Below are 26,823 nucleotides of genomic sequence, written 5' to 3'. Positions count from 1 at the left end.
GTAAGTCGATGAAAAAATGAAACCAATGCTAAGTTTCGTTTTCCAGACTACCAGCTGACAACGCCAAATAAAAACAGAGGACCTGCTTCTGGAGCCACATTCAGACTTTGAGCTTTCACCCTGAGAACCAGAAACTCTTCACATACCAGACCACGGACCAACATGAGCAGAACTACTACAGGTAACTAACACCTTTACGTTGGATATATGCATTTTTTTTTTAAAATTTATTTTTGCTTGTATCATTTTGTCGGTATTTCTTTTTGATCAGGTTGACGCCATTAGCTACTGCAGCGTCAAGCTAAACAAACATACATGCGTAGTTAAGTTGCACTTGCAGCATTGCTCAGATTTTGTCATGTTTCATTTTTTCCTTATTCTGTATTCAAATAAGATAGAAGGATTTCGTTTTATAGAAAATAAACCGAATTTCTTCCTTCTTCTATTTTTTTCCTCTGTACACTTATTTCACCATTCCCATTCACTATTTTCAATTATATTTTCGATTTTATTCCATTGATACAGAGTGGATTCCTTCCTTGTGGTTGGACACCTTCGAAGAGCTGCTGTATGAAGACAATGAGCTGGACTATGGAGACCCATGGTCTCTCAACTTCAGCTACAGCCAAACAGACACACTGACGCATAAGGAGAGGAAGAGAGCCTGGAAGATCTACAGCCACTGCGCCTATGGAAAGTATGTATCCGTGTGTGTTCTGAAAAAATATCCAGTATTAACAACTTTGTAAACGATAAGAAGATTTTTTTTAAAGGGGTAAAAACATTTTCAAGAAGTGATTCGATCCAGAGATATGTCTTGTTATGCTTTCTCAGACTCCACCTCCATTCTGCTCACGTGATCATGAAATGAAAGTGTGATAGGGAACAACAGTGTCATTGTGTGAAAAATGAATATTACTGTTAACTTGTAACTAACCATTCACACCCAGTTGAGTTTATGAAGTGTTAGAGAGACACTAATTGTGGGGAAATAAAACAGAATCCCTATGTGGTTGTTCCAAAGCCCTAGGCCCAATGTTCCCAGTAAGAACCTCAACTCCCCACCGGTCACTTAGACATGAAGAAGCGTCTTGATGAAGTGGTGAAATTCGTCAAGTTCAGTTGTATTTGCTTTAGCTTAGTTTTAGATAAACCATAACTAGGATGTTTGAAAATCTCCACAGATGTATCCATCAATATCATTCCAAAATATTCATAGTTCGCAAAGCTGACCTGCAGTATGAGCCTTTGACTCACACTATCCATCTTTTCATTTACCCACAGGTTCAGGTGTGCATCCTGCCACAAGACCTGGCCTTCTGCACGGGTGGTGGTGTTGTTCCGTTACCGGCTGTACAACGGCCAGGGGACCGTGATCATGCGGCCCTTCGGTCAAGCCTGCAAACGCTGCCAGGACGATGTGTTTTACCTCCCTGGTTTTGCCAAGAAGGAGGTGGAACACGCTTTGCTCAGGCTGATTGCCAAGATTGGCAAAAACTGCTACGGGGAGGAGGAGGACAATGAGGACGGCTCGTCAGCATGCTCTACTAAAGTGTTTACCAAACCCCATGAGAAGAGCCTGTGTGAGGCCTGCCGGATGGGCATTTGTTGTCAGGATGAGGACTAGAAATGTGTGTGTGTGTGTGTGTGTGTATGTGTGTGTGTGTGTGTGTGTGTGCATGCGTGCGTGCGTGCGTGCATGCGTGCGTGTTTGTGTGTGTGTGCATGTGGGTGGGCGTGTGCTTCACTGCTTCTGTACTTCTGAGATGTTCAGGGATGTTCCTTTTCTTGTTTACATTATAATTTAAAGTTAGGGACCCCGTCAACTATGTTAACGGGATATAATCAGTTTAATACAGGACCAATAATAAAGGTTTTGTATCCTTTCTTTAACATTCTATGCCCAATAATAAAGTTTTAATAAAAAGTCTGACCAAAAGTCTGTTTGGATGGATGGATGCATGGATGGGTTACTAGAAAAAGAACAACTTCAGAATAATAGATATCAAAGATTTAGATTAGATTAGATTAGATTAGATTAGATTAGATTAGACTGATACTTTATTTATCCCAAGGATAATAAACAGAAACCTCCTGGTGATGATGTTGAGGCATCTGGGGGCTCCCAAATACTCACAGCATGAGACGACAACAAAAAACATGCAGCCAGAATAATTATTATAACGTATTTGCTCTCACAAGTGTACCTAATGTTTTGGTTAACGAGCTTCTACGTACATAAAAACATGTTAAGTTTGAAAAAGATCCAGAGAATATTAAGGTTGAGGGTATGAAATTTACCAAGAGTACCAAGTGTTTAATTTTAATTGAATTAAATTTAATTTAAAGATAGTTTATTTGTCGTTGAGCCGCAGACGTGTTGAGCCAATCAGCGGGGACACACGCAACCGACCAATCAGCGGGGACAGACGGAGCCGACCAATCAGGTGAGAGCCTTCTGTGTGACAGATGATGCTGCGGAGCATGCGCAATGCACGTCCCTCTTTGGCAGCAACAACAACACACGGAGGCAAAAACCCACCCACCCACCAGCCCAGTCAGTCAGTCAGTCTCGCCCCTCCGGTGTCAGCATCATTATCATCACCACCGGGTCCGTCCGGTGGCAGAGGGAGAGGATGGTCCAGCGGAACGGCAGCCGGGGTTGCGAATGACAGTCTCGAGATAATGGCCCTCGATGTCCTCAAGTTTCCCAGTGAACGACAAGTGACGAAGTGAGACGACCGTGTAAGTATAGCGGCGGAGATTTGCCGCTGTCGGTAGTAGTTGGAGCTAACGCGCTAACCGGAGGAGAGGCTAGCTCTGGTAACGGCTGTTGTTAACGTTGTTAACGGTTTCCCAACGGCACACTGCTACAACCCGGAAAAAAAAAAAACGCTCTCACCGACGAAGCTGTTCTCCTTTTACCTACCGACACATACCAGCGGCTTCCTAGTGGGGTTAGTAATTCACACAGGCTCCTGAACAAAGGAGCTTTAACCGAGGGGCCGCATGGACCGAAACAACATGCACAGAAGAGTCGGTTTGTTTTGTGCTCCATTTCATGCTGACACACTTCGGGGATATAACCGACCACACAAACACATGAGGTCTGACCTGGTTATTTAGCTCATAATACGGTGGCCTGTGGCTAATTCAGGTTGCTACCGAGCTCTGTCAGTACGCGTCTCCTGCCTTCAACTCATGTAAGTTTTATGTGTGTTTTGAGCTCCAGACTTTGTCGTGCTGCACCATCCTGACCCATACGTTGCTCTCTGTGAGGTGTAACAGCGCACAGCAAGTTTTGTTAAGTGCAAAGACACTCTTGTGGTTGTTATTATATTATTATGAGGACATTGTAACAGAAATCCTGAAGCCATGGCGTGACTGTACTTAATAGATTAGTAGAACTGGATCAAATATTTTCCACCAATAGTATGATTACAGGTAACATCTTCCAGTCCGCTCATGTTTGTTTTCTGTTTTATGTCCCTCTAAACTGGGCATCGTATGAAACTGTGATGCACACATTTAATTTGTCTGGCATTTTATTGACCAAACATTAGCTTAGATTTATTTCTAATCAAGGTAATTATCATTTGCTGTTCTAATCTACCTGAATTCACTGACTATCAATTAGGCTATAAAAACCCATATAAATGTAGCACCCAAATTGTCACCATACACCGATAAACCATTACGTCTCGACTGGTCAAGTGTTTAACACTGATTATTTCATCATCATGGCAGCTGACAGTCAGTGTCAGTATATTAGGCTGCAAATCAACATTTTGATCTCACAGTCGACATTAGAAGCAGCAAAAAGCGAGTTGAAGGAGTTGAGCGACTTTAACAAGGGCCAGTGGTTTATGGCTAGACCGCCGACATCCCCAAAACTGCGGCCCTTGATTGTTCAGAGGTGGTTCGGGCCTGCGGCGGTCAGTATCTATCAAAAACGAACTGACGACACGACTCACTGACGCGAGTGGGGAGCAAAGGATTGTACGATCCAACAGGCTACTGTTGCTTAAATTGCAGAAAAAAGTTAATGCTCATTCTGATAGAAAGGTGTGGGGACACACAGTGCATCACAGTTTGTTGCATATGGGTCGATGTAGCCGCAGACCAATTAAGGCTCCCGAGCTGACCTCTGTCCGATGTCGATAGCTCCTAAAATGGGCATTTGAGTTTCAGAACTGGACCATGGAGCAATGGAAGAAATTGGACTGATCTGATAACGATGTTTTATTTTGTGTCATATGCATAACTGGGTGTATGTGTCACTTGGCTGGCGAGAAAACGGCACCAGGGTGCACGCTTGCTGTTGTCATGGAGGCGCGCTTGGTCTGTAACTATGCTCAGGTGGTAGCTTGTGTCAAAGTAACTAAAGTCCACATAAATGCCAGGACCCAGGTTTCCCAGAAGTCTTATACACTTCACTGGGTGGTGGTTTTAATGTTGTGGCTGATGGGTGTTATTTCCAGTGTTGCTTTTTAAAACACCCCTTTGTCTAAACATGTGTTTTGCTGACTGTGTTTTTGAGAAGTAGGAGTTGCGTGACCTGAGTTCCTGCTAACGGGAATCATCAGACTTCGTTCATGTGTTTGGGATTCTTTAGCTCATGAGTCATTAAGCTGCCTAAAATAGGGATTGCCATATGCACTGGAGGCCTGCGCTGAGTTCCCCTCTGGTATGAGTGTAACTTCATTAATATCCCTGTGTCCTGGCTGGAAGCTAAGACTAACAGGATGAGTGGCGAATTAACAAGCGGCAAAACGCTTCCGAGGTCTCGGCTCCACCCCGACCACCGGATGACGTGTACGCTTTTCCTTATAGCGAGTAATTGCGCTGTTGCTGCCAAACAGCAGGACTGGTGATCTCTGGAATTCCAGAGTTCCTTCGTGTCCAGACTTCCTGTCCTTATTTAGTATTAGAGACAGAGACAGACTGGCGGAGATTCGTAGAGAAGTGAAGTGAACTGGAAGTAAACCAGTGTGCACTAAACAGAGAGCCAAGCAGACAGACTGACCTATTAACGATAGCAACCCCCCCACCATCACCACCACCACCACCACCACCACCATCACACTGCTTCCAGATATCTACAAACAGACTGGGCCACTGCATGCATCACAAGAGAAGAGCTTACAAAATGTTGCTTATTATTCGCCAGCGGTAGCAGCAGCTTCTGGGCAGCCCTTATGTCTCCGTCTGTTAGTGTGTATTTTCCCTGTCTGTCACTGAATAGAAGAGGGGAGGCAGAAGAAGAAGAAGAGGGGAGGCAGCCAGCCACTTTATTCAAATGTTCCAGAGCCCGGCCAGCCAGCGGCCAACTGTAGCCGGCCTCAAAGAGGTTCTTTGTGACGGTCAGACAGATGGCCATAGAATGAAGACTGTAATGATACCCTTAACAGCCCAACACACACACACACACACACACACACACACACACACACAGGTCTGTGTACTCATTACAGGATGTAATGTCGTGTGTTTGCGAGTAACGGAGGGACAGAAGGAGAGACGGGGATGACAAGGAAGGAAATGAACCACAACAGAGTGATAAAGATAGTGATTATGTACAGTATGTGACAAGAAAGATTGTTTGTTTGTCTCCCATATTGGTTCTATTTCTCCACACTGCTGTTATTGCTCTTATATCGCTTGTGATATTAAAAATGCTCCTCTTGCCAATAAAATGCATTTAAAATTGGATGGGATGGCAAGAAAATGAAAAGATGTTGATAACTCGTGGGTCTACAATGGCAGTGCAAACTCTGCTGGAGCAGACATAGCTGTAATTCCTGCGATTCTTTGGGTTAGTGCCTGAGAGGCAAAGTAAAACTAGTTTTGGCCCAGTTAGCGTCACATGGTTCGACACACTCTCAGGCTCTCTGGTGCTGAAAAGTATGTAAACATTGTAATGGATGCAGATTTCTCACGAGCGTGACCCAACTGGCCTCACAGTGGTCTGCTGTGGTAATATTGACCATGCCGTTCATCTACTGACTAGCAAATCGATGGTTTGGGTATCATTAACCTTCCCCTCTGGCCTGCCCTCTTTATAATTATCTTTGTCTTTCTAGCTTCTTTTTTCTGTCCCTCTATTTCCAGTTAGATAATGTCCAAGCTGCAGCACATCAACTGATCGATGTAAGGAGTGATTGATTAAGTTTCCCTCTCCGTTTTCCTCCCTCCATCTTTTGTCTTTTTAAAAAAAAAAAAAAAAAAAAAATTTTTCTTACCATCGCCAGCCTTCGTTTCCACTTGATTGTTTCCTTAACTCACGGCCCTCTTTCCACAAACATTTTCCTCCGATTAATCTCCCCTCTCCTATTTCCAGGGAAGGAAAACGCCGAACCATGTTGCTCTAAGTCGTGACCTGTGGTGAGCGGGGGAGGAGGAAGAGAGAGGCGCAGGCCGGGCCGGTGGATAGACGGGCATCTGCTGCAGTTCCCTTCAGGTGGCCCTCGGCGAGCGCGAAGCAATGGGAAACACGGCCACCAAGTTCCGCAAGGCCCTCGTGAGCGGCGACGAGGCCCTGGCCTGGCAGCTGTACGAGGGCAACCCCCAGTTCAGGGACGGCCTGGACCCCAACGCATCATATGGAGAGCAGTACCAGCACAACACAGCCCTGCACTATGTCTGCCGCCATGCAATGACACGTCTGCTCAGGTAACGCTTCGTGTTTTATGGTCCGTGTCAGAATTTGACCGAATCCGAACTGTTTCTTTTCAGGCTGCGGTTTGTAATTCAGTCAAACAGTTACAAAGTCAGTGAGTCATATTAGACTGAATAACAATTAGGAGTATGTCTGGATTAAAAACATTTCCGAGAATCACCGTTTTCATAATTGCATTTTAAGTCAAGCAAGGCAACTTAGTGTACAGGGGTCCAAAGAGGCCTGCTGCATATACTGTTGCATTATGTAAATGATGTTACAGGGCGCAGGGAAAGTGCATTAGCCATGAGGAACAGTGGCAGTCAGATGCAGACGTATCCCTTAACAGCACTTACTTTATAGGATATATAACAGCAATATGCGCCTCCTGACTAGCGGGGGACATGAACTAAGTATATTTACTTCTGTACAGTATTTGAGTATGATTTAAGGTACTTGACATGAGGATGTTCAAGTACATTTCAGAGGGAAATGCACCGGTTAGCCAAAACATTTAAACCACTGGCCTGATATTGTGTGTGTTTGTTGTGACTTATCAGGGACTGGACATGGGATGTTAGAAGTGAGGCCATCGATCCGTGGAGTTAGGAGTCCAGGTCAACATCTTGGGATACTCTTTGTATTTTCAGCTGTTCTTAAGCACCTTGTCTAGCACATTGACCAGCAAACGATAGCTGCTGCAGTCAGTGAGTGTAATTGATATAGGCTGGTCAGCAACTATCATTATCATTAAAAATGTCTATGAGTTGTTTACAGCTCTCAAAAATAAATAGTGATTAACCCGCCTTCAAACTTCTCACATCAAGACAAAAATCAAAAAACTTAGAACAGATGTATCAGAACTTTTTGTGTTTTTTTTTGCTAGATCAAACTAGCTCTACCTGCAGCAGTAACTCCACCAACATGCTGATAACACAGAGGCTTAGGCATTAACGGTCTAATGGTGTCACATATAATCATACATCGGTCACAGGGACCAGACCGGTCATTTTACTATGTTAATACTTCACCTACATTTTTGTCCTGATACCCTTTCATTCAGGCATTTTTACTTGTTGTTGCATTGCGGTATTGGTACTTTTATATAAGTGACTAAACCGAATACGTCTTTCGTGTCTCCCGCTTAGTTGAATAAGCAGCTGCGAGAGTCTTGCCGAAGCCTTGAAAACAGTTGTATAATATTTTTGTGTGGTTTTTGAAGGGAGCTTTCTAATCAGATTGGACGTTAGATTTCAAACATTCACGAAGAAAGTGTGTCCTTCTAACGTGGGAGCTCAGAAACCATTTTGGCCTAATGAAAGGTCGTATTTGCATTTTGGGAATCGTAGGATGCAGCGTTTTTTGGGGGTCTGCCTCTTCCAGTGGACATCTTATGAAATATATTCCTGCCTCTACTTTATTGATTCTTTTTAATAGCTTTCCTATGAGTCCCCCTGTTTAATGAAAGCGCTGTGCTAAATCACTGCGATGCTTCTTTAAGAGTATTAACAGATTTGAATTCACTGCATGGTTATTGTTAGGAGTGTTAGGGGCAGGTTTAGTGCCCGCACGCTCGCTGGAAACAGGTGCACGCAGCCGCAACACATGCAGACAAGAACCATAAATTAGAGCGTCGTAGTCTAACGCGACATAAAAGAAAAGGGTTAAACTAGAAAACATATGGAGTGTCTTTTTTTACCTCCTGCAGAGATAATCAGGCTGCCGGCCATGACCGGGACAGCTGATTCAGTGACTGTGACTCAATAGCTGTCCTCATCTCCTCCTCCTCGCACTCTTCCTCTCTCTTACCCTTTCTTTCCATGATTACAGGGGGTAGGGGGGGTCAGAGGAAGCCGTTTGAAAAGGCCAGTCAATTATCTGTGCATGTGCATGTGCGCACACGGGCCCGTGTGTTTTGAGGAGGGAAAACTGTGACTCCACAACTGCTTAATGTGTCTGAGAATATAGCTCAGTGAATCAAATGGTGTGCTATTTGTGTTCCTTCCTACTAACTTATAATGGGTTAGTAGGAAGGCGTGCTGAAGGCAGCGCTCTGCTCCCGATAAGCATCACAGGAAATGCTTCTTTGTTCCAGCACTTCACTTGGACATTGGTGAGCAGATAGATAGACGGTGACGGGAGAGTTGGCTCGTAGAAGCTGGTTGGGTTTGATTTTTTTTTTCTTTTATAATTATTGTATGGGTGTATCTCACTTCCAGTAGTCTCTGTGGATTTAATTGACTCGTAATCCCATGAGATGTGCAAACTATAAAATCACAAGTAGACCTATTCCTGGAAAAATGGGTGTAGCTCAGGAAGTGGAGCCCTTCCTCCACAACAACTGAGCAGACAGTCTTAGCGATATGTAAATAACAAGCTTGAACTTCTTTTTTTTTTTTTTTTTTTGGCATTCAGTGTCTGTGGGCTGTGTTCTTATGGTCTCACATGACAAACTAACGCAGAATCTGAGTCGTATTAACAGCTTTCACAACGTCCCCCGGACTGTTGTTTCTAGTAAACTGATATTAGGGTCATTCATCCTGACCATAGGGCTTTGTCCACATATGTGTGTAGACGTGTGGGGGGGGTATTGGGTTGGAGTCAAGGGGGAATAATTAATGATTATTGCTGTGCGGGTGAATTGGCAGCGCACTATCATTAGAGCGAAGCTGCAGGGGTTTGTGGCGGACGGGATAAGAGGTTCAAAAGTGGAAGAATCTGACTGAAGGGCTGTACACTAAGAAAACTCTAATGCAATAGTGGCACCGCTGCATCCCAGAAATATCAGAGTGTCTGAACCATTGTGAATCCTGTGGATCTTGTTTTTTTTTTTTTTTTTATTTTGCAGAGAATGTAATTCAATATGTGCAGCTATTCTGATCATGAAAGACTTCTAATTTAAGCTTTTCCGTACACACGCCATAGCAGGGTGTAAAACGATTCGTTGGTTTTTAGAACGATGGAAAAAAACAGAACTTGCGGAGCCAAATAACAGAGTGGAAAGTTAATCAGGAAATGGAGGTTATGACAGACAAACAACAGAGAAAAACTATTTACTAAACAGAACCGCAACCATGGTCTGGCTCTCAGTGCAACTCCCACATCCATCAACCGCTGTCTGCGTGTGTGTGTGTGTGTGTGTGTACACACCCGTCAGCCAGCATGTCCATTATCTCAGAGATGTTAAACAGGAATAGTCAATATTTTGCCATCTTGCTTTGCTTCCCTCCACTGTTGTTCCTACCCACCGACAATCATTTTACTGGCCATTTCTCCACCATAATTTATCCTTTTGTCATCTCCACTCATGTCCTTCTTCTCTCTTAAGATTGCTTCACATTTCTTCTCCGCTTTTCCTTTGACTGTCTGTCTTAAACCTTTTTTCCCATCTAAAGGCTGAACTCCTAATGTGCTCATTTTGTCCCTGTTCCTTCTGTTTCTATTTTTCCCTGCATTGTATAGGTCCTTCCTGTTCAGCAAAGAGGGGAACCCCAACAAGCGTAATGTGCACAATGAGACATGCCTCCACGTGCTGTGCCAAGGCCCACAGATCCTGCTGCTGCCCGAGGGAGCGCTGTCGCCCCGACTGGCGCGACCCCAGAGGGACGAGCAGCGCCGCGCCGACTGTCTGCAGGTACGGGGGCAAATGTAGTTGATACCGGTGTGAAGAAGGTTTATCGTTGGAAGTCACTGCTTTTAAGTAAAGTTTAAGCACAAGTAAAGTTGCACGTGTCTTTGTTTGTGTGTCCCTCTGCTGCCAGATGATCCTGAGCTGGACCGGGGCCAGGCTGGAAGGAGGCCAGTATGAGAAGGCCAACGTTAACGCCACCGACAACCACCACAGCACCTGCCTGCACTACGCTGCCGCTGCAGGCATGAAGAGCTGCGTGGAGGTGAGACAGCGTCTGTCAAACCCATGCTCGTATTAGAATGAGCTACATTTTCCGCATAGCTGATGCATATTTTGTTTAATTGGATTAGATTTTACAGTCAGTAAACCCTTAGAAGAGAAAAATAACCCATATTAACCTTTTAAGATAGAAGTCGTTTCTCTTCCCTTCTTTGTTTCCTGTTTTCTTACCGTTTCTCTTCACATTAATCTTTCTCCGTTTCACAAAACTAACTTGACTCCTGTTGAATTTGATCCCTTTCCCCTGCGTCTTTGTCTGCTCCCCTTCCCCTCTCGCCTCTCTTGTTGTCTTTTGTTTCAAGTCTCTCGGTTTTCTTCCTCCTCCGCTAACAATATATCTCCTCTCACTCCCGTTTTCCTCTCTAGCTGCTGATCCAGAGTGAGGCGGACCTTTTTGTGGAGGACGAGGACAAGTTGACGCCATGTGACCATGCCGAGCGGCACCACCACACCGAGCTGGCCCTCAGCCTGGAGTCACAGATGGTTTTCTCCTCCTCCTCAGCTCTGCAGTCAAACACAGACGCACATGGCGAAACCAACCTGCTGCAATACAAGGAGGTGAGAGCGCGGCTACGAGATCTGGGGGTTCCCTGCTGGCTTGAGTTATTTTTAAGCTTCATAAGTCACCGTTGCGTCTTTGAAACCTTCACTACACAGCAAATGTCCTTTGCCACCCAAATGTCCTTTCCTGTAAATGTATTTGTAATGATTTAGTTTTTGGCCTTTTAGGTATTTCTTGGTGATATGGTATCACCTTGCCGTAGGGACTTCCACATCTTTACTCATATTTCGTCATGAAAATTGCCTGTGTTCATATTCTCTTTTTGCAGATCACATCTTGCAGTGTTTCTTAGAAGAAGAATAATGCGAGAAAAAGCATTCACTCACCTCACATGTTTCTCAGGATCCTGTTCAAGCAGAGGGCACCAACACAGACGTGCAGCAGCTGCCAGCTGATAGCAGTTTGATCTTCCTTCCTGCAGCCAAATTCATGCTAATGCTTAATCTCTTTCCCACCACTCAAACCGCCCTCCACCCTCACTGCCCCACATCCCAGTCCTCGCATTATCTTTTTCACTTCCTCAAACATATCTCAATCTCGTACTTTTCCTGCTTTTGTTGAATACAGCTTTCTTCCTGTCTCCAGATGTCATGCCCAGTATCACCTTCCACTTTCTCTTCTGTTCTTTCTCTTTCATTTTATTTCTTTCAACATCTCAAAATGTCCCTGTCTCTATCCTCGTAGCCTTATGAGGGACTGAAGCTTCAGGATCTGCGCAGACTGAAGGACATGTTGATTGTGGAGACGGCTGACATGCTGCAAGCTCCCCTTTTCACTGCTGAGGCCCTGCTTCGAGCACACGGTGTGTGTTTCTACTACTACTACTACTACTACTGGAGAAGATTCATTCACGACCTTTGCTGACCGTCACACTTCTGTCGTTATGACGACGGTATTTAGGGACAGTTACATAAGTAATTTGTCTATGACCTCTTAATTACTGTTAATCACTTCTCTCAGACTGGGACAGAGAAAAGCTACTGGAAGCCTGGATGTCTGATGCTGAGGGCTGCTGCCAACGCTCCGGCGTCACCATGCCCACCCCGCCACCCAGCGGCTACAACGCCTGGGACACGCTCCCCTCCCCGCGCACTCCTAGGACGCCACGCTCACCCCTTACACTTACCCTCACTTCCCCCACCGACAGCTGCCTCACACCTGGAGAGGAAGGCCTGGCCACGGTGAGGAGTGGGAGAACAAATACTCAGATCTTTGAGTTTAAAAAAGGGAAGTTGGAAGCACTGTGAAGTAAACGGCACACGTCCTGTTCACTCTAGCAGACGGATTGAATTGATTTGTCTGATGGTGTTAGGTTAATGTCTAATCTTATTAGAGCAAGGGGGCAACTTTGTAGCAATACTTCTTCTTTCTGCTCTTTTCTCTTCTTTGTACTTGTGAATAAGGATTAGTTGCTAGTCCGTTGATGTTGATGATGGTGCGGTAGCAGCTCAGGTTTTCTAGGTTTTCCATTGTCCTTTGCAGAGTTGCATAAAATTACCATGGTAAAATAATGTGTATTCACAAAACATACTTAACACTCATTAGCACAGTCTCAGAAAACCCTTAACAGGTTTTGCAGATACTTTTTAATATATATATTGCTGTTATTCTGTCCCTCCCATGTGTATAATAATGGAAATTACATTGTAGGTGTGAATCATGTGTTTTTTTTTATCTATTTTGTCTCCCTGCAGTGTGGAATATGTCTCTGCTCTATCTCAGTCTTTGAGGATCCAGTGGACATGTCCTGTGGCCACGAGTTCTGCAGAGCGTGTTGGGAAGGGTAAGGGCCAGAACTTTGTGTGCAAAAGTTACTGTGTGTGTTGAAGCGGATCTGTTTCAGTCATCCCTCTGTGCATATGTGTGTTTCTCAGGTTCCTCAATGTAAAGATTCAGGAGGGTGACGCTCACAATATCTTCTGTCCGGCGTATGAGTGCTACCAGCTGGTGCCGGTGCATGTGATAGAGAGTGTGGTTTCCAGAGAGATGGACCAGCGATATCTACAGTTTGACATCAAGGTAGAGATCACGTTTGTGGTAGATTGATAGATTTATCTTTCCATTCCCCGTCTAACATGTGTCTCCTCCCCTGTAACAGGCATTTGTGGAGAACAACCCGGCCATACGTTGGTGTCCTGCAGCTCGTTGCGAGCGAGCGGTGAGACTCACTCGGCCGGGCCCCGGGGACAGTGATCCACACAGCTTCCCACTGCTGCCCTCGCCGGCTGTTGATTGTGGCAAGGGTCACCTCTTCTGCTGGTAATGTCAAGATTTGGGATTCTGTAGACTATTCACCTCACACGTTTATCTCTTCATGTTTTATTAACATTGTTCCTGACAGAAATCTGCCCCAAGTACCATCCAGTTTAACGTTTAAGCTGCACACTATACCCTTCTTTTATTTCAGATGCACACAATACTGGAAGACAGCAACTGTGTGAATAATGCCCCTATTATATTCTATATTGGGAAAGTGGCAATACCTGTTTTCTTTGTTCATGCCCACAAAGACCTTTCTAATCTGTTCAGTTTTTGTCATATTTATCTTATTATTTATTTAACTTCTACTTCCTTCTTGGTGTGAGTTTGCATTCTGTGCCTGTTTCTGCACTTTCCAGTTCTTGGAAAGATTTCCGATTGTCATTCTGATTTAGTTTCAGTGCATTTTATTTTATTATACTCAGATCTCTGCTTATTGCCCTCCCTGTGTGCAGGGAGTGCCTTGGCGAGGCCCATGAGCCATGTGATTGTCAGATGTGGAGGAACTGGCTTCAGAAAGTCACAGAGATGAAGCCTGAGGAGTGTAAGCCAGTCCTGTTTTGTTTGTTTTTATTTGGTGTTACCAGGGATCATTTTCGCCGCAGCTCAGTGAGCTGGCACCTCAATAAGATAGTTAAAAGAAAAATTAGCCACTTACTTATGTGTATGGCATCAGTGTTGATGGTAATTATAGGGCAACTGAAGCAATAAATTTCTCCGCCCTTGTTTTCTTGACAAAAATCTTTCTTTTCAGCAAAACTATTATGGCTTTGTGATGTGTAAGAGCAACCTGCCCAGCTCGTGAAGGTGTGTTGACCTGCTCTGTGAACAAAAAGAAAAGATGTCTCAAAGACAAACCAGCCTAACAAAAACTGAAAATCCCTACATTTAAGTAAAATGAAGCCATGTAAATAGTGCAAAGTTTAACATCAAGTTTATCTTTGGGATTTGAAGAACATCCCACTAAACTCTGTCAAAGTGGTGAGTCAGACTTTCTTGCATTGTAAGAGACACACATGAGTTCTCACAGGGACTGATCTCAGTGTTAAACAACAGTCCACACAGTTTATGGCAGATTCATTCTTGTGTTGGTGTTAAAGACAAATTTTAACACACACCGCTGGTCCCCTTTTGCTCAGAGCAGTTCAAATTCTGGATGGTCCCCGCCAACTTCATACGCTGGCAAGGCTAATGCAGCTGCAGCCTCTGCCTGTCCCCACAGGACTGCTTCCTTATGTCTCCTCAGCATAAAAAATATATCCATCTTGGTCAGACAATGTTTTGCTAAATGTTTTCCCAGATGCAGGCGTCACCGTTTCCAGATCTTGAAACTTAGCCCCAGAGACAGAGAATGATTGTCTCTTTTGTCTATTGCATACCAATATGGATAAATAGTGATAAAGTTTTAAACTCGTCAAAGAACTCTTAACTGACGCCACCAGGACGTCCTACTAGGATGTCTTGCTATATATTTTACAACATACTGGCAGCTGTTGAGGTCGTTGATATTTGCCAAATGTGTGTGCTGGTGTGCACCTGCAGGCCAGGTGTTAAACAGTACAGACATTACTAATGTGTGTGTGTGCTTTCCACAGTGGCAGGTGTGAGCGAGGCCTATGAGGATGCTGCTAACTGCCTGTGGCTGTTGACCAACTCCAAACCCTGTGCCAACTGCAAGTCGCCCATTCAGAAGAATGAGGGCTGCAACCACATGCAGTGTGCCAAGGTATACACACCGACAACCTCTCTGTCTGCTGTGTCCCATCTTCTGTAAAGATAATGTTAAAATGCAAGAATGTTCATCGCTAGCTGTATAGCGAACCGTTTCTCCCGTTCTTTAGTGTAAGTATGACTTCTGTTGGATCTGTCTGGAGGAGTGGAAGAAGCACAGCTCTTCAACAGGAGGCTACTACCGCTGCACTCGCTATGAGGTCATCCAGCAGCTAGAGGAGCAGTCCAAGGAGATGACTGTAGAGGTATAAATATTTACTACATTTATACATCGCCTGTCGTAAAATTCAAGCACATGTTCAAATTCCCTACAGCATTTGTAACGTCCTCGCCCACAGAGACACTGGACTGAAATAGTTTCAATTTGTTACAGGCAGAAAAGAAGCACAAGAGTTTTCAGGAGCTGGATCGTTTCATGCACTATTACACTCGCTTCAAGAACCACGAACACAGCTACAAGGTAACACGTCTGCCGTAAAACAATGCAAAGATTGGCTCAAAAGCTACATTGCGATGTGATGATCATTGCAAACATGTTAAACATCTCCTTTGTGTTTGCTGTGTGTTAGTTGGAGCAGAAGCTGCTAAAAACGGCTAAAGAAAAGATGGAGCAGCTGAGCAGAGCCTTCATTAGTCGTAAGTGCCTTGCCCTGGTCTCCCCCTGTTGAAAGGAGCTGAATCCAAATGGAGTCTGAGTGAACTGCTCGTCAGCTGCAAGTCATTTTCAAGAACAGTGCATTTGCTGGAATTGCCAAGACACGAATAGATCCTGTCTTTCAGTCTCAAGCCTCAAACTTTGCCTTGTTTTGGTCATAATGCATTAATCCTAAGCTGCGCTGTGACGCGAATTTGAATCTGTGTATCGATTCGGCTGCAGGCGAAGGCACTCCTCCGGACACGCACTTCATTGAGGACGGCGTGTGTGAGCTGCTGAAGACGCGGCGCGTGCTGAAGTGCTCTTATCCATACGGCTTCTTCCTGCAGCAAGGCAGCACCCAGAAAGAGATATTTGAGCTCATGCAGGTAATCTAATACATATGTGTCCTCTGCAAGAACAAGACTAGCAACTTTAAAGCCCCTCTAGTGATTCCCTCAACTTGCTGGGTTCATTAAACCCTTCAGGGATAAACTGAAGGGTTTAATGAACCGAAACTAAACCCAAAGTCTTATCAGTGAATTATTTGCCCATTCGTTTATTTCTGCTTGTGGTGACGCTAGACGCCAGAGCAAGGTGTAAAGAAAGTCATCATCGTGCTCTTATGATCAATATGAATGATTTTGAAGAATATTCTCAACTTCTTTATTTTTCATCTACAGTCTTAGCTGAACGGGAGGTGTGAATCCCCTTTTTTAAAAATCTACGCGAGCAGCTGGAATTTACCATCGTGTCTTTCTTTTTCCAGACCGACCTGGAGATGGTAGTGGAGGATCTGGCCCAGAAGGTCAACCGGCCGTACCTGCGCACGCCGTGCCACAAGATAATCAGCGCCGCTCGTCTGGTGCAGCAGAAGAGGCAGGAGTTCCTGGCGTCCGTGGCCCGCGGTGTCGCTCCCAACGACTCACCTGAGCCTCCACGCAGGAAGTAAGCCGAAACCCAGACACACACACGCTGCACAGGGCATAAATACGTGGCTACAGATTACACAGAAACCTAATGTTGTTTAGTCTGTGAGTTATCTGATTCAAGGGTGCCACTGTTTGTTTCAGTTACCCCGGAGGATCGTGGGACTGGGAGTACCTTGGCTTTGCCTCCCCTGAGGTAAACGAAGGAACTCCTTTTTGTCACACAATACACTGAAACACTAACTCATTTTTGTTGTGCTCAGCTTTTACTCTAGCTGTTCTGTGCATCTTCCTAAAGCTACGCTCGGTGGCCTACATCTGTACAGTGTGAGGTCACCTTAATGCATGACTGTGGTGGCGGCTGACATAGTTTGCTTATGTGTGTTAAGATGGGAAGTCGTCACTCCGTTCTGGGAGCCGGAGACCAAAGAGAGAGACAGTCGCAGGTAATGCACCATAGTTTCTTGGCATAATTTGCAAATGCATGAGCTGAGTTCTGCCCAAGATTGTGAACTTGCTCGATACAAAATAGCTTCTTAGTGTCTTTTTTTGTAATAACCTAACCTGAATGCCTTTTTTTTGCAGGATTATGCTGACATCCAGTACCGCCGCAGACACAGACCCCGACGCAGAGCAGACATGCTGAGTCTGCACAGCCTTAGAAGCAGCAGCAACACACCAGAGACCAGCAGGAGGAGTGACAACACAGGTCTGGCAAGCTTCTATTGTAGAGTGTAATATCCTCATACGATGCCTTATAGTGGAAACAGGACTATCCAAAAGACATAAAGGTTTTTCACTCATGTGTGCAACGTATACAGCATACAGGTGTTTACAGCAGTGTGTCTGCACAAACTTTAGAATCCTAATCCTTTCCTCCATTCATAAATTTTGCATTGATCCCTGAGATCAAAGCTTTAACGTGACACTCTGTGTTTCAGAAGGCCCGGAGAGGCCCGAGGGTCGCAGGAGAGCGCTGGGCTCGCTGGATGAAGACGACCCCAACATCCTTCTGGCCATCCAGCTGTCGCTCCAGGAGTCCCGCCGAGAGCGAGGCCTGGAGGGAGTCCTGGAGAGAGGGATGGAGGGGAGGATGGAGGTGGACAGAGGACAGGAGAGGAGGCTGGGTCCCGCAGGAGACCTGGGCGATGTCGCTTTGCACTCCCTCAGCAACGAGGGTCCCCCGGGGGCCAGGGGCTCGTCCTTCCCCGCTTCTCTCCTGGACCCTCCCCGCCCCCCTAACAGGACAGACTCCACCTCCCAGCCATCCATATCTAACTCCTTCCCCCTCCCTCCCCCACCTCCCTCCCTCAGTGCAGAGCTGCTGGAGCTGGGAGACAGCCTTATGAAACTGGGGAACATAACCACTCCGTACGACCTGGACACACACACACAGGAGCAGCTCTGCTCGCACCACACATACAACCACACGGCCCCCTACACCACTGAACCTGCTTACAGCGACTGCAGCCATAGACAAGACCAGAACGCACTGAGCGCCCCGTACGTGCTCGATCATATCACCGTCACAGATTCTCGCTACGACAGTAAAGAGCAGACTTACTGCCACCCCAGTGCGTATTTAGCTGAGGCTGAACACAGCGCCTCCTGCGCACTAGAACGCACTCAAAACCCCGTCCATCCTGGTTCGTACAACCGGGAACAAACAGCCACGTACGACGGCGCCCCGAAACCCGACGACTCTTACAACCCCTGCCCAGAACACAGTAGCTCTTACACTACAGAACGCCCTTCTACCTACGCTCTCGAACGCCCCTCGAAGTCCGACCCTCAGCCTCCCGCCCAATTGTGCCTCCCGTCTCCAGAGCTCGAGCCGGAGCTGCTGCTTTCGCCGGTGATCCCTCCGGGGGGACCTTTCACCCCCAGCGACCCTCAGAGTCTGGAGGCTCTGGACCCCACGGCCAGCGCTCAGCTGCTGGACAACATCATGGCCTGGTTCAACAACAACATCAACCCCCAGAACAACCCCCAGAGCCTCGCCCTCATCCCCTCCCCGCCCACCACGGAAACCGACTCCTCCCCCGACACGCACACCGAGACCGAGACTGAGAGCCAGACCTCCAGGGACGTGACCCCCGCCCCGACCTGGCAGCAGCCCCTGGAGGGCGAGCCGGAAGTGGACGGGGGGTCGACGAGCGCCCCGCCAGGTGCCGCGGTGGCGGAGGTGGCGAGGCCCAGCACTCTGGAGCTAGAAAACAGGGCCGCTGGGGAGGAGGGGTGTGTGGACGCAGGGTGTGTGGCTGACCTGTCGCTGGACGAAGCGCACACGCACCCGCGCTCACACTCCCGAAACGAAAGCCCCGCACACACTGCCCCGGCCACACAGAGAGACTCCGACCTCGTCCTCCAGTTAGAGGAGGCCCGGTCACCTGAGGAGTGGGAGGAGCAGGAACACCTGGTGTGACAGCGACAGAACAATGTAGAGAGAGAAATTTGAGCCAAGTACAGGAAGGAGAGAGAGAGAGTAGAACTAGGAAAGGAAATCAAAGAGTAGGGAGACGAGAGAGAAGCACTAAAGGAGAGTATAGCGGCGATGCCTCTGTTAAAGATGTACGTCTTTGAGGTTTTGAGTGTTTACTGTATGTATTATACTGTATCTAGAGAGGACATAAAGCTCTGCGGACTTTGTCCAGTAAAGATGATGTCACACGCAGTTTCATATTATTTAAGTGCTTTTTGTCTGCTCTAAAAACAGACGAGTTGGACTTCGAAACAAAAGAGTGTTTAAATCGGAGCGCGATCGACGGAAAGCTACTGATACTCATGACACATAAAATGCTACATGTTTCCTTATTTTATTTATTCCCCCCGCCTCTTGTATTTGTCCTGTCAGTTTGTTCAGGGTGAAGTTTCGGTGCTGACCATGCTGAAGTCCAAACTAGCCTCATGAAGCAACACTTGATTAACACAATGACCCAACCACGAGCCTGTTCAGAGCTCCAGGAGCCAAATACGACGATAGCTGTAACCTTGGAGCCTGTTTAGCGTGCTGTACAATCAGAGGGCCTGATTCAGATTTTTGGACCTTCGTGCACACTGTGCCTGTGTTTTTTAGTGCCAACACACGACCGATCTTTTCCTGGGGAAAGCTGAAACGAAGGACATTCCACCAGGCTGCTGCATGCTGAATTGTTTCTTCAGAGAAATAGTTTTGTTCCTCTACACGGGAAGATCAGAGCGGTACCTTTAAACCTTGTGGAGTGTAGAGGGTAATGTCTGTCGCTGCCCACTACACCGCCCTGCTACGCATTTCTGATCTTCTCTGACTGGATCAGAGCCGTCATCAATCATCTGTAGAGCAGTGTTTTACTGTCACTTTGGCTCAGTATTTGCTTCCGTGCGCAAAACTCTTAACACAAATTGCCTTACTTCTAATTCTGGCACCAAATTTCACTGAAATGAAACCAACTGTTAAATGAGGGAATACATTATAGAGAAGGTAAATCAGAACAGACTGAATAAATTGTGTGTTCAAATAATCTTGTCAAACTGTAAGTAAATTAATGGAAAAGAGAGAAAATGCACTTTAAGCTGAACACTATTCAAAATAATGTTGGGTGTATTAAAAGCATAGTAATAATCACTAGGTTTTTCACAGTTAAATGGGTGAAATCATTTCTATTAATGGTAAAATAAATAAGTAAAATATGATCCGTCACTGTAAATGTGACATCATGCTGCAGCGTGTGTATGAGTCAAATGGATTTTTCATCAAACGTAGCTAATGAAATCACTTTTGTCATCATCTAAAACACATTGTAGCAGAACTTACTAGAAAAAAAGACAACATGGTGTTAAAACGAGGATCTATTTCATCTATTTATTCAGTCTCTGCTAACATGAGGTGAGGGCTGAACATAAAGACACTGTGACATTAAGAGTTTTGCGCATGGACTGGGAGCCGAGGTCGAACTATCCTGTAAAAGAAAACGGATTCAACTTTTCATACCTGCAGCGTTTATCATTACTATCATGTATTCCACTGCTGGTAGCGGGTACAGTGTGCTGTAATCGACGGGTTGGGTTTCAGCTGTAATTTACCCCTTATTATTGGAGATTTCTTCCGATCCAGACCAGCGTCGCTTGGTCCGTGTGCCTTTTTTGTTTTGATCGTGTTTATTTGTTTGTATTTATTAGTATCATAAATTTTTAACCACGCTAAAGGAACGACGGAGAAAACGGCACTCGAATACACTGAAGTTCACCGGTATGATTTGTCTTTGTGGTTTATATCACTTTCGGCTGCCCGTGTTTTTGGCCTTCAATTAGCGAGCGATTCACGTGAGCGCTGTCGACCTTTGATTTCTCACGGCCCTTGAATTCCTGAGCTCCTGGGTTGTCGTCCAGGCCTCGGTCTTAAAAACTTTATTGTCCAACTATGATGTTTACAAGGGAATCAAACACTGCCTGCTGTGTTGAGATTTGATTTGGTGCTCTGAGATGATGACAATGTGTTTTAATCCTACTTTCATCGCATGCCAGACACGTGAAGAAGTTCAGCTGAAATGTCTCCATCTGGAAGAGTTTTATTTGAAGTGTGAGGCCTGAAGTGACGCGACGCCTTCTCCTTACTGATCATTGAAGTGACGGTGCTGAGCAGGTTGTAACTGGAGACGCTAGGGCAGCTGGTGTCACCCCCAAAAACTTTTTAGACTTTGTTCCCCCAGGGAATGTGGTGATACACGGTGTGACAGTGAATGCACCCCGGTCTTTATTTTTGCACATGCATGCTGCTCATGTGTTGCATTAATCCAGGGGTGTTAGGGGAGCTGTGGGGGAATGGTGGCTTCGTTATATTTCTTTTCCTTATTTAGAATTTGAAGGGTCCGGGCCATTTTGTACTCCACACATAATGTTTATAATTTAATGCTCCCTCAACCAACAACTTCAGAATGGAAAAAAAAAAAGAAAAGAAATTGCACTCTCATAGATTATACTTGATACATTCCCTGCTGGTCTAAAGAAAGGTTTGATGTGCGGCCAAATCTATAAATGAAAGTGTCAGTGCAAAGTTTACTCTCAATAAAATGAACTGAAAGTGTGTTGCAGTTGGCTTTGTTTCAATTCTGATTATCTTATTAACTGCGTGAACATCAATTACAGTCTGCCTCGACGCTTTGCAGAACCCAAAGCTGGTCCTGTAGAGGAGAAGGAAAGGAAATGGGGAAGAGAGAAGCACGTGCATCCATATCTGCAGTTTAAACATGAGTCAAACAAGAACACATGATACTAGACCACATGTGTTACACGAGACATAGATAAGTGTCAATATTTAAAAGTTTGTTTTATGCCTGCCTCCTCCTGAACGTTAGCAAAACAAAAGAACTGAGCATGGACTCCCATCCCACTCATCATCAGTGGCTCTGACACTTTCAGATCTCAGGGAGTGACCATCTCACAGAGTCTGTCATGGACTCCTCAGAGAAACACCATGGTGAAGAAGGCCACACAGCATCTCCACCTCCTCAGATGCCTCGGAAGCTTAAAGCTCCCTCTCAAGGTACTCAGGAACTTCTACATCTGCACCAGGCAGGACTTCTTGGCCCTCAAAAGGGTGGTATATCCATACACAAAGATGGTACTCATTCACAACAGACGCTGTCCTTTTAAAATATTAATTTGTAACTCATATATTTATTGTGTCCCTATCGTATTTGTCTGCTCATATTATTCTCAATAAAATTAAACTTGTTATTTTAGCGATAAGAGTTTATGCTGTAAAAGCTGCTTCCGCCAGTAGGAGGTAGTGTTGTCACTCGGAGCGTTGCTCGGTTTCTGCTCTGTCGTCGCACAGTTATCGACGTCACAACTCCGCGACCACAACGTATCTCTTACAACAGCGGCCTGTGTGTTTTCACTTGATCGCTGTAATTTTTCTCTTTGGTGGAGGATTTGTCTCTACAGTCCGTCACCACCATGAAACTAGTCAGGTAGGCAGCAGCGCAAAGTCACCATTTAACGGACGCGTAAATATCAGACGATGAAACAAAGTCGTTGCAGGCGGATGGAGTTAGATGTAAAGTGGCGGGAGGCGCTGGTTGAATGAATGGAGGATGTTCGGCCTCCAGCCTCTGATATAGCCTATATATGCTCACCTGTATGTAGTCTTTAGTTCAGTTAGTATTTAATTAACTGTATTATTAACTAAACGTTGCAGACGGTGTTTTTTACGTTAAGGCTGATTTAAAAAAGTATGCGTTAATTAAGGTGAAGCTAGTTAAACGCCAGTATTTAGTAGTAGTAGTAGTAGTAGTAGGCCCTGCCTCTTGAACTGCTCTATACAAATTAAACAAAGAATATTTAGCAGCACATGTTGTCAGAAATGTTTGCAACCATAAATCATTATTTAGGCAGTTAAATTGCGAGAGTGTCCACTGTTCAGCTCTGTAAAGATGCCTTTGTTTTGGTTCTAGCTAGTAGCTAACAGTTGCTAAGGAGCTAACTAGTTACTGGACTCTTGTTGTATGAGGTGAATATATTCGTGCAGAAACGTGAAGGTCTTGCATTAAAAATCCTTTTCAACGATGCCCACAGATTTTTGATGAAGCTCAGCCATGAGACGGTGACCATTGAACTGAAGAATGGCACCCAGGTCCATGGCACCATCACAGGTAAGAGCCTCCTGGATCACTGTTGCAGAGTTTGGAGTGTGTTTGAATTCCTCTGTCTGTTACTATGCTGCTGTTATTATTTTAATTATTTATTGTACTTATTGACTTTAAACCCACAGTTTTAAAGCAAGCATTCAGGACACTGATGCATTACTGCTCAGTGAGATGGCAATAATTTGGCTTCATGTTAATGTTGCTACCTTTTAAAATCTCTCAGTTGAATTTGTTGTAGTATTTAGGCTACAGTTGCCGTAGTTTTAGTATTTCACCCCCCTTTGCTTTGGTTTTTGTAGGTGTTGATGTGAGCATGAACACCCACCTGAAGGCGGTGAAAATGACTCTGAAGAACAGGGAGCCCACTCAGCTGGAGTCGCTGAGTATCCGTGGCAACAATATTCGCTACTTTATCCTGCCAGACAGCCTCCCGCTGGACACCTTGCTGGTCGACATCGAGCCAAAGATCAAGTCCAAGAAGAGAGAAGCAGGTGAGGATTGTCACAATATTATCAGAGTTATTCACTCGCTTGCCTGTTCGTCATGTACACGAGTAGAAAATGAATGAACTAGATCTCATCTTCATGAATGTTATGGTATTCAGCTTTTATTTAAAATCACTGAATCAACTGGTTTCATTTTGGACTTAGACAGACTTTAGTGATCTACAAGAGAAATTGCGTGGTCATAGTAGCTTAGTTGTTACAAAATAATATTCAACTGTCAAAAAACAATGCATGGAGTGTTGCTTGAGTGTAGGAAAGTGTGTCCCTCTGGTGCTCTACAGTTTAAGGTTCAGATCTCAAGAGATCTGAGGCAGTATTCTTATAAAAAAAATATTGAACTGTACTGTGTACAGACATATGCATCTATCAATCAGCATTTAGTTAGTGGGTTAAGCTAAATAACAGAAACACTAAAGCCTTTCATTCAATCCAGTTTAACGGCGCCACAAACTACGTTCTCCAAAATGATCATCCAGTTGAGTTTCTGCCTTTCAGACAGTCATCAGAGAGGCAGATTTGATGTATGACTCTTGTATTAGACTGAAATTATTTTCTCTACCTGTACCTAATGAATTGGCAGGTGACTGTGTATAGACAGGACTTATAGCAGGTGACTAGTTGATCCCAAATCACTTCAAACAACTAATACTGGTAACAATCATGAATACATCCTAAATGGTGTAGCGTTGAACTTGATGGATAAATGTTGACCATGAGACGAGTGCAGGCTGTAATTAGTACAGACGTCTCTGCCTGGCTTCAACCAAACACTCGACACAAATTATTTGTCTTGTTTATAATCCCACTGATGCTGACTAGCTGTAAGATTATTGTTTCGGTAACACTGGTGCTGCAGCCTGGCTTACAGATTTAGTTCTGAGCAGCTTTTAATTGGACATGTTGGGTTTGGCTGGCCTCACACTAAAGTTAAGGCCTGTGGTTTGCAAGAAAAGATTATGTGAACTAGCACAAACAAATTAATTGATTGGGGAAAAGTCTGAAGTTAGTAAACCATTCATTTATTTGCCAGTAATTTAGTCTGATTGTACCAGACTGAAAGACAAACATGGTCAGTTTTCTCTAAATGAGTCAGGAAGCAACAGATCACAATCACTTGAATGAGGACTCGGTTATTTCTAGCAGCAAAATAATGTCTCTGGTCTTGCATCAGCCTTCTTCTGTTTTTCTTAATGTATTTTTTCCTGTTTGATTGTTTGACTAACGTGCTGACTTTGTCGTCTCAGTGGCTGGACGGGGACGAGGCAGAGGCCGAGGGCGCGGCAGAGGAAGGGGACGAGGACGGGGTGGCCCAAGGAGATGATCACAAAGCCAGCCACACACATTCACTTCTCACCACCCCACTGTTTGTACAGGATTTTTTCCTTTTTGTTTTTCTTTTTTCAGAGAAAACGATTTGTGAATTTCTGCGTGCTTTTTGTTATTCTTTATTTCCCTTATTTTGTACATTAAAATTCTCCTTGATGAGAAGATAGACGTTCTGACTGTTCTTTATTGCAACGTTCAGTTTGAATAAAGTTTGTTTTCATGAAAAGAAAAAATGTGTTCCCAAGTTCTGGTGAGATTTACCAAACTGGATTTAAATTATTTGTTGCCCATAACAAAATCTGAATAAGGGCAATAATTCTTAACCCTTCCAGTTTTAACGTTATCGTTTATTTTAATGAGTAAATATCCAAGATTATTTTTTGACAAGAACATTAAAAACAATTCTTTAAAAATTACTGGAGCTGGTCCTGAATAGTGTGTAGGTACTTGTTTTGAATGACCTGAATCCCATCAATAATCCTAAAATTTGTCCCTCCAACCATTACGATGCTCACATTGAAACGTTTTACTCCATTTGTTGATACAGTTTTCTGTCAAACACAGTTCTGTTTGTTGTTGAGCTGTTAATAATGTTTGATACTTAATAAAAAATAACTTCTCTCTTTGCTAAATTAAGTCCATGTGTGGACCATCGGCTCCAAGAGGTCCACTCTGAATCCATTGAATAAAATGGGTTGTCGCAGTGTGTGCAGCTCTCAGGGTTGTTAGACTGACACATATGAGTTGGCTTTATGTGAGTAGGTGTTGAGGGTCTGAATCATAAAACTGAAATATACTGCCTATAAAAAGCACTTGCCCCTTGAATGTTAACCACTTTTATTGCTTTAGCAAATGAAATCCCGGTCAATATAATTTCACATTTTTGACAACACCTCACTTTTCAGTGAAGAGTGGGTGGACTAAAAAAAGAATAGAACATAAAAAATATCAAAAAATATATAAGAAAATTATATTACAACAAGCAAGGCAGTGAGTCAGTTTAAAGTGGATGAATACTTACATATGCTATCAAATATTTACATATCTACTTTGATTTATGGACATTACTTTGTTGAAAGCAGTTTTCATTTTGACAGAAAACTATTTCTGTCTTAAATTCTTGTCAAAAAGCCAAATCATATTGACCATTTACAATAACCTTGGAAAACATCCAATAGGGTGATGCTGTTTATAGACACTGTAACTCATCTATGACAGTGTCAGTAAAGAAGAATAAGGACACAGCCTTCATTTTGTCCCACAAACATTACAGTGAAAGTATTGCTATTTTGGGATATTCTAAGTTTGTCAGGAGGCCGTGAGTCACTGGACCGTGATATAGTACGTCTCAGCAGAGGCAGTTTTGTGACATTGGTGGTCAAATGTCTGATCTATAGCAAATGAGCAAAACCCTGAATATTATAGGAATTACAAAAGTAGGCTGGATTAAATCAGACTGCACAGACATTCTTAATAAAGTAACAACTCATGGAATGTAAAGGAAAAAAATACAACCCATCATCTTTATTAAACCAGTTTCCAGTCTCCAGTGTGTGGAAACAAGGTGGAGGCTACTTTCTCCTGCAGTTACAGGTCCAAAGGTTCTCATTAACACATTGGTTACCATGTTGAATTTTTCCTGAAGGTGAAATCCTTGAAAGCAGACTTGTTTTTGGAAGAAT

General features: G+C 44.4%; 3 protein-coding genes across 6 annotated transcripts; all 3 read left to right on the top strand.

Annotated features, from left to right (window-relative positions):
* Positions 1–37: 37 nt before the first annotated feature.
* Positions 38–1,930, top strand: si:ch211-276k2.1 (uncharacterized protein LOC565147 homolog). Its single transcript, XM_047605382.1, has 3 exons — positions 38–181; positions 526–697; positions 1,285–1,930. The coding sequence occupies exons 1-3, from the start codon at positions 163–165 to the stop codon at positions 1,625–1,627; spliced, it is 534 nt and encodes a 177-aa protein (XP_047461338.1). The 5' UTR covers positions 38–162; the 3' UTR covers positions 1,628–1,930.
* A 564-nt stretch (positions 1,931–2,494) lies between these two features.
* LOC125019965 (ankyrin repeat and IBR domain-containing protein 1-like) lies at positions 2,495–21,745 on the top strand. 4 transcript variants are annotated; one of them, XM_047605130.1, is made up of 21 exons: positions 2,495–2,745; positions 6,341–6,672; positions 10,121–10,292; positions 10,420–10,551; positions 10,935–11,126; positions 11,815–11,932; positions 12,091–12,311; positions 12,825–12,913; positions 13,005–13,149; positions 13,229–13,389; positions 13,845–13,933; positions 14,985–15,115; positions 15,231–15,365; positions 15,494–15,580; positions 15,690–15,756; positions 15,998–16,143; positions 16,524–16,702; positions 16,828–16,879; positions 17,073–17,129; positions 17,269–17,392; positions 17,628–21,745. In XM_047605130.1, the coding sequence occupies exons 2-21, from the start codon at positions 6,485–6,487 to the stop codon at positions 19,106–19,108; spliced, it is 3,966 nt and encodes a 1,321-aa protein (XP_047461086.1). In that variant the 5' UTR covers positions 2,495–2,745; positions 6,341–6,484; the 3' UTR covers positions 19,109–21,745. The 4 variants fall into 4 exon arrangements, with proteins under 4 accessions (XP_047461086.1, XP_047461085.1, XP_047461089.1 ...); XM_047605129.1 differs by having other exon boundaries at positions 17,625–21,745; XM_047605133.1 differs by lacking the exon at positions 17,073–17,129.
* Positions 21,746–22,479: 734 nt separating this feature from the next.
* snrpd1 (small nuclear ribonucleoprotein D1 polypeptide) lies at positions 22,480–25,303 on the top strand. Its single transcript, XM_047604187.1, has 4 exons — positions 22,480–22,634; positions 23,239–23,315; positions 23,609–23,800; positions 25,060–25,303. Exons 1-4 carry the CDS (start codon positions 22,621–22,623, stop codon positions 25,134–25,136), a joined length of 360 nt encoding a protein of 119 aa, XP_047460143.1. The 5' UTR covers positions 22,480–22,620; the 3' UTR covers positions 25,137–25,303.
* Positions 25,304–26,823: the final 1,520 nt, after the last annotated feature.

This window comes from Mugil cephalus, chromosome 14 (assembly GCF_022458985.1).
Source record: "Mugil cephalus isolate CIBA_MC_2020 chromosome 14, CIBA_Mcephalus_1.1, whole genome shotgun sequence".
Taxonomy (NCBI): Eukaryota; Metazoa; Chordata; class Actinopteri; order Mugiliformes; family Mugilidae; genus Mugil; species Mugil cephalus.
The sequence above is the reverse complement of the archived record's forward strand: the minus strand, read 5'-3'. Positions and strand labels throughout refer to the sequence as shown.